The sequence below is a fragment of the Dipodomys merriami genome, unplaced genomic scaffold, assembly GCF_024711535.1.
Source record: "Dipodomys merriami isolate MVZ:Mamm:240054 unplaced genomic scaffold, mDipMer1.0.p SCAF_52, whole genome shotgun sequence".
In the NCBI taxonomy this organism is placed as follows: Eukaryota; Metazoa; Chordata; class Mammalia; order Rodentia; family Heteromyidae; genus Dipodomys; species Dipodomys merriami.
This window is the reverse complement of record NW_027206091.1, coordinates 6,585,888-6,592,211: the sequence shown is the minus strand read 5'-3', so window position 1 is coordinate 6,592,211 and position 6,324 is coordinate 6,585,888. Positions and strand designations below refer to the sequence as shown.

General features: G+C 52.4%; 1 protein-coding gene across 1 annotated transcript; it reads left to right on the top strand.

Annotated features, from left to right (window-relative positions):
* The first annotated feature begins 1,188 nt into the window (after positions 1 to 1,188).
* Prodh2 (proline dehydrogenase 2) lies at positions 1,189 to 6,294 on the top strand. The gene is made up of 10 exons (XM_069998739.1): positions 1,189 to 1,437; positions 1,521 to 1,717; positions 1,820 to 1,949; positions 2,067 to 2,153; positions 2,792 to 2,872; positions 2,967 to 3,122; positions 3,211 to 3,377; positions 3,484 to 3,594; positions 4,518 to 4,603; positions 6,044 to 6,294. Exons 1-10 carry the CDS (start codon positions 1,264 to 1,266, stop codon positions 6,226 to 6,228), a joined length of 1,374 nt encoding a protein of 457 aa, XP_069854840.1. The 5' UTR covers positions 1,189 to 1,263; the 3' UTR covers positions 6,229 to 6,294.
* The last annotated feature ends 30 nt before the right edge of the window (positions 6,295 to 6,324 follow it).

Below are 6,324 nucleotides of genomic sequence, written 5' to 3'. Positions count from 1 at the left end.
GGGTCAGTGGGTATTGTCTGTCTATAAGCAGCCACAAGACCCCAGTGTTAAAGGACTAGTAGCTGTGCAGATGTAGAAGGTAGGACGCAAGCTTATAGCTTACGCTGGTCATCTTAGCTGCTCAGGAGGCTAAGATCTGAGGATCACAATTCAAAGCCAGCCTGGGCAGATGCTATCTGTGATTCTTATCTTCAATTAACCAGCAAAAAGTCAGAAGTGGAGGTGTAGTTCGAATGGTAGAGCACCAGCCTTGAGCAAAACAAACAAACAACAAAAAAGCAAAAGCATGCAATCTTCAGATCTCAGCCTCCTGAGTAGCCAAAATGTCAGGTATGTGTGGCTGGCTCTGTCTTTTATGATAATAATTTTCTTGCTCTTTTCTTTTTTGGGAGAACCAAGGGCCTTACACCTGCAACACAGGCACTATATCACCTACACACGCTCCAGTCCTGTTGTAGCTCTCAGATACTTCAATCTGCCTACCTATACTTCCCCATAGCTGAGATTACAGGGATGAGCCACCAAGCCTAATTTACTGATGTAGGATCTCACTAACCTTTTGCCTAGGTTGGCTTCAACGTTGGTCCTCCTAATTTCCACCTCCTGAGTAGCTAGGATGACAGATGTGTGCCATTCCTTGTTTTTCACTTATGGACCAGTATATCTGTTGCCTGTCTAGCTTCTTTCACCCAAAAGGTCCATGTCGGATTTGATCTCCTGGCTGTGTGTATCCACAACTCATTTTTCACTACCATCTAATATTCCATTGAATGAATGCATACATTGTGGTATGACAATGTATCTCCATAGTCTCAATGGATGAAAATTTACCCAGTTTACATTTGAGACTATTGCGAATGCTCTTTCCTGATATGTCTCTTCAAGTATATTTAATAACACTCCAGATACTTGTTCCTCCTTGTAAGCCCTAGAGATTGCAACAAGACATTCTAAGTTGCTGGTCCAAATCGCCAAACCAACCCACTTTGAACTTTGTGCCCATGAAACTTACTCACTCAGCTGGGAAACACTGAGGTGGCTGTTGGGGGGCTGTCACTGGGGGGTTGCCTCTCCTGTTACCGTTAATTTGAACTCTGTCCCCACCTGTTAATAATTAACTGCCCACCTCAAGGAGTCTGTGATGCTAAAGGTTTTCCCAGTTAATCAGTCACAGCTGCACCCCCTGGTTGGGCTGGGGACAGGGGTGCATCCCTTGTTTCCAAAGCCCCTTCTTCTAGTGTGTCAGCTTCACAGGATTCTCCAATGCTCCAAGCCCAACGAGCCCTTTGTTCCCAGGCCATGCCCTCGGCTGGGGGCTGGCAGGCCCTGCGTTTCGACGGTGTGGCCTTCCGTCTTAAGAGCACTGCAGAGCTGGCAAGGGCTTTGCTGGTGCTGAGGCTCTGTGCCTGGCCCCCTCTGGTCACCCATGGACTGGCGGTGAGCGGCGACCCCCCCCCCTTCAAGGCCTGGCCTGGAGAAGGCAAGGGCCTAGTTCTGACCCTTCATTCCCTGGTCCCCAGCTCCAGTCCTGGGCTCACCGGCTGCTGGGTTCCCGGATCTCAGGTGCCCTGCTGAGGTCATCCATCTATGGGCAGTTTGTAGCTGGGGAGTCAGTGGAGGAGATCAGGGGCTGCCTGCAGCAGCTCCATGCCCTGGGCCTCCGCTCCCTGCTGGCAGTGCCCACCGAGGAGGAACCAGATTCGGCCACCAAGACCGGGTGAGTTTGGGGCGGGGTGGGGGGATGGTGTTGGTGTTGGTGAGGGAGGGTGGTGGGAAGGGGTCCACAGGCTCCAGACCCTGACCTCTGCTGACTGGGCAGCGAGACCTGGTACGAGGCAAATCTCCACGCCATGCTTCGGTGTGTGGACCTGTCCCGAGACCTAGTGGACAGCCCCGGCCCCAGGCTCATGCAGCTGAAGGTGACAGCACTCGCCAGCCCTCGGCTCTGTGTAAGTCACTGGGGAGACGGGGAGGCAGGCACTGGGGAGACTGGGAGGCAGGCAGGGTGCAGCCACCCACCGCATTTCCCTCACTGCTGTCACCCGCGCACACACGCCCCATTTCAGAAGGATCTAACTTCGTGGATCAGAAGGCCAGGGCCCTGTTCAGAGCTGAGCCCCGAGAGGCTGGCTGAGGCCATGGACTCCGGGCGGGTAAGGGCCATGACAGGAGGCTGCTGTGTGTGAATCCTCAGACCAATGGACTCTCTCTCTCTCTTCCCCAATCCTCAGATCTCAACCTCCTGAGTAGCTAGGATAATAATCATGAACCACTGGCACTTGGCTTTCCTTGACTCTCCTCTTTTCCCCTCTTCCTCCCCCCACTCCCTTCCCCTTTCCTCCCCTTTCCTCTGTCCTCTCCCTTTTAGACAGGTCTTGCTGTGTGGCCCCTGCTGACCTCAAACCTGCAATCCTCCTAGTCCTAGGGTTTGAACTCAGGGCCTGAACACTCACTGTCCCTAAGCTTTTTTGTTGTTGTTGTTCAATGCTAGTGCCACTTGAGCCACAACGCCACTTCTGGCTTTTTGCTGGCTCATTGGAGGTAAGAGTCTCCCAGACTTGCCTGCCTCAGCTGGCTTGGAATGACGCTCCTCAGATCTCAGCCTCCTGTGTAGCTAGGATGACAAGCGTAAGCCTCCAGCACCCGGCTTGCTTGTTACTTTTTTTGACTTCTCACCATTTCTAAACTTACGGTGGAGAAGCTGAAGCATAGGTTTAAGAAGGATGCAGAAGTACTAACTACTCCCCGTCCCCCCCTTCCCACCTCATCTCCTCTGCTGCCCTCACCCCAGAACCTCCAGGTGTCCTGCCTCAATGCTGAGCAAAACCAGCACCTCCAGGCGTCCCTAACCCGCCTGTACCGGGTAGCCCAGGTAAGCCTCGAACCCAGGCCTCAACCCCCTCCGCCTCCCCCTCCCCCGCACTGCCCCCTGCCCCGTGGTGGGGACCACAGCTTGTCCTCTTCAGTATGCCCAGGCTCAGCACGTGCGACTCCTGGTGGATGCTGAATATACCTTCATCAACCCTGCGCTGTGCCTGCTCGTGTCCGCCCTGGCCCTGCGCTATAACAAGCCTCAGGAAGGTGGGCCCTGGGTGTGGAACACTTACCAGGCCTATCTGAAGGTGAAGGGGGTGCACCCTGGGGGACTGGCGGGGGAGGGGAAAGAAACGCAGCACCTTGATCCACCCCCTCCTCCCCTGTGCACAACAGGACACGCATGCGCGGCTGGCACAGGACGCTGAGGCCGCACACAGGGCCGGCCTGGCCTTTGGAGTGAAGTTGGTACGAGGGGCATATCTGGAGAAAGAAAGAGCCGTGGCCCGGCTCCAAGGGACAGGAGATCTCACTCAGCCGGACTACGAGGCCACCAGTCGGAGGTAGGACCTGGCTGGGCTGGACTTGTGTGTGACAGGCATGGGTGGTCCCTGGGGGGGGGATGGTCCTCTCCCACCAGGTTTGCTGAACTCAAGCCCCTCCCCTCAGTTACAGCCGGTGTCTGGAACTGATGCTGAGCCAGGTGGCCAGCCACGGACCCACCTGTCACCTCATGGTGGCTTCCCACAATGAAGAATCCATTCACCAGGCCACTAAGCGGTATGAGGGGGCGAGGGGCAGTGGGTCCCCCTGAGAAGTCCCTCCTTTCACCCCCAGAACTCACACGCCTGGGGTGGGGGGAGGACATTCACAACAGCCACCACTATGGAACTCCTGCTGTGCTCGTTGGATGAAGTAGGCACCAGTTGGATGAAGTATTGTCATTTTCTGGGGGTGCTGAGGAGGTCTGTGAGTCCCAGGGAGTGGCCAGGACCCACTGGAGGTGGGGATGCAATGTTCAGATGTTCATTAGAATGGCTACTTATCATCATGTTTGGAAGTGTAAGCATTTCACTATCCATGGAAGATTGGGTCCAGGACCAACACCCCCCATCACCATGGAAACCAGAATCCATGGTTACCAATATCCTTGGATGCTCTGGTAGAAAATGATGCTGTGTTTGCTTATCACCTAGGCATACCTTCCCATAGACTTCAGATCTTTTTCTAGATAACTTATAATTCCCTACAATATAAGTACTTATAAGTACAGCCTTACATAAATATAAATAGTATAATATTATCTCCTCCTTTTCCTCCTCCTCCTCCTCCTCCTCCTCCTCCTCCTCCTCCTCCTCCTCCTCCTCCTCCTCCTCCTCCTCCTCCTCCTCCTCCTCCTCCTCCTCCTCCTCCTCCTCATTTCTCTTTTATGCCAGTCCTGGGCCTTGAAGTCATGGCATAGGTGCTGTCTCAGCTGTTTCATTCTTTTTCGCTCAAGGCTGGTGCTCTACCACTTGAACCACAGCACCATTTCTGGCTTTTTGGTGGTTCATTAGAGATGAGTCTCATAGATTTTCTTGCCCAGGCTGCTTTCAAATCTCGATCCTCTGATCTCAGCCTCCTGAGTAGCTAGGATGACCGGTATGAATTGTCAGCGTTCAGTTTAGCCACTACGTGGGTTAATGAGGTGGCCTTTTCTGTAGCATGTGGCAGCTGGGTATTCCTGTGGATGGGCCTGTCTGTTTTGGACAACTTCTGGGCATGTGTGACCACGTCTCCCTGGCACTGGGTATGTGGACGACCAACCTTCCCCACCCCCACCCTCACCCCTCATCCCAAATCTCAGGTCCCATTCCTCTGGCCCAGACTCCCTCTGTTCCTCCCACTCTGAGAGCTTGCAGCAGGCTCCTTTGATGGCCCCTTCCAGACAGGTCAGAATCTCAATATTGGAGGCCCCTGAGGGCTGTCTGCCTGGTGTGTGCTGTCTCTTGTTTTTGCAAATTCTTCATAGTGCTGCTGTGCTTTCCTTCACAGGGCCTGAGACTAGAACATTTGTTTCTTTCTGCTGGGTTTTAATGGCTACCAAAGTGCTTTACCCTAATTTCGAGCTTTATTTATTTAGTCCCATGGGGCTTAAACTTATGTGTTGTCTTATGTATTGTCCTTTAGCTTTTTTTTTTTTTTTTTTTTTTTCTGGTCCTGGTGCGTGAGCTCTGGGCCTGGGCACTGTTCCTGAGCTTCTTTTGCCTAAGGCTAAGTGCTCTACCACTTGAGCCACAGCACCACTTCCAGCCTTTTCTGAGTAGTTTATTGGAGATAAGAGTCTCATAGACTTTCCTGCTCCAGCTGGTTTTGAACTGCCTCATATCTCAGCCTCCTGAGTAGCTAGGATGACAGGTGTGAGGCATTAGCACCGGGTTAGCATGTTTGTTTTGTTTTGTTTTCCCTTATCACTTGTGTTACAGCTCCTTTTTTTTTTTTTTTTTTTTTTTTTTTGCTTTTTGTTGGTTAACTGGAGATATCTCTGCCTAAGCTTGGATTTGAACCTCGATTTTCAGATCTGTCTCTCCTGAATAGCCGGGATTACATGCATGAGCCTCCAGTACTCAGATCTTAAAGTTGTTTTTTTTTAAATATTTGCTCTACCATTTATAGCCCTTTATCTTTTTTTAATGTTTTTGTAATGTGTGTGCAGATATCAGGGGGCTTGAACTCAGCCAAGCTATAGTTTGGCTTTTCTCCTCATGTCTGGTACTCTAACCACTTGAGCTATACCTACAGCCCTCCATTTTGCTGGTAGAGATGGAGATGGAGTCTCGTGGATTCTTTTTTTTTGGGGGGGGGTCCGGTCGTGGGGCCTGAACTCTGGGTCTGGGCGCTGTCCTTCAGCTCTTCAGCTCAAGGCAAGCGCTCTACCATTTGAGCCACAGCGCCACTTCCAGCTTTTTTTCTTTTTGCTTATGTGGTGCTGACGAATCGAACCCAGGGCCTCATGCATGTAAGGCAAGCGCTCTACCACTGCGCCACCTTCCCAGCCCCTCTCGTGAATTCTTCTGCCCAGCTTGGCTTTGAGCCTCCAGATCATAACCTCTCAAGTAGCTACGATTCACCTTCTCCAATTCACCTAGTCCACCAAATTCTCAGAAATGAAAGTCTCAGTTGCAGAGAGTGCCTGGGAGTGCCCTAGCCTCAAGCCTGAAGCTGTGTCCTACCACCCTTCTCCCTCCAGGGCAGTCTGGATATGCAGTGTATAAGTCCATCCCGTATGGCTCCCTGGAGGAGGTGATCCCCTACCTGATTCGCCGGGCCCAGGAGAACCGGAGTGTGCTGCAGGGTGCTCGAAGGGAGCAGGCACTGCTTAGCCAAGAACTGTGGCGGAGGCTACGAGGGGGAGACCTAAGGGTACCCCATTAGCACTTAGGGGACCATGTAGTCAATAAAGGTCCAGAGTTATGGCCCAGGTTGTTCTTCTGCCCTGAGGCTGCCTCCTTGGGGAAGGATTCCTCTTTG

Coding starts and splice junctions, on each gene's coding strand:
- Prodh2 (XM_069998739.1), top strand. CDS start 1,264: ATGCTCCAAGCCCAACGAGCCCTTTGTTCCCAGGCCATGCCCTCGGCT. Junction 2,154..2,791: donor AGGCCATGGACTCCGGGCGG/GTAAGGGCCATG, acceptor CCCTCACCCCAG/AACCTCCAGGTGTCCTGCCT. Junction 3,378..3,483: donor TACGAGGCCACCAGTCGGAG/GTAGGACCTGGC, acceptor CCCTCCCCTCAG/TTACAGCCGGTGTCTGGAAC.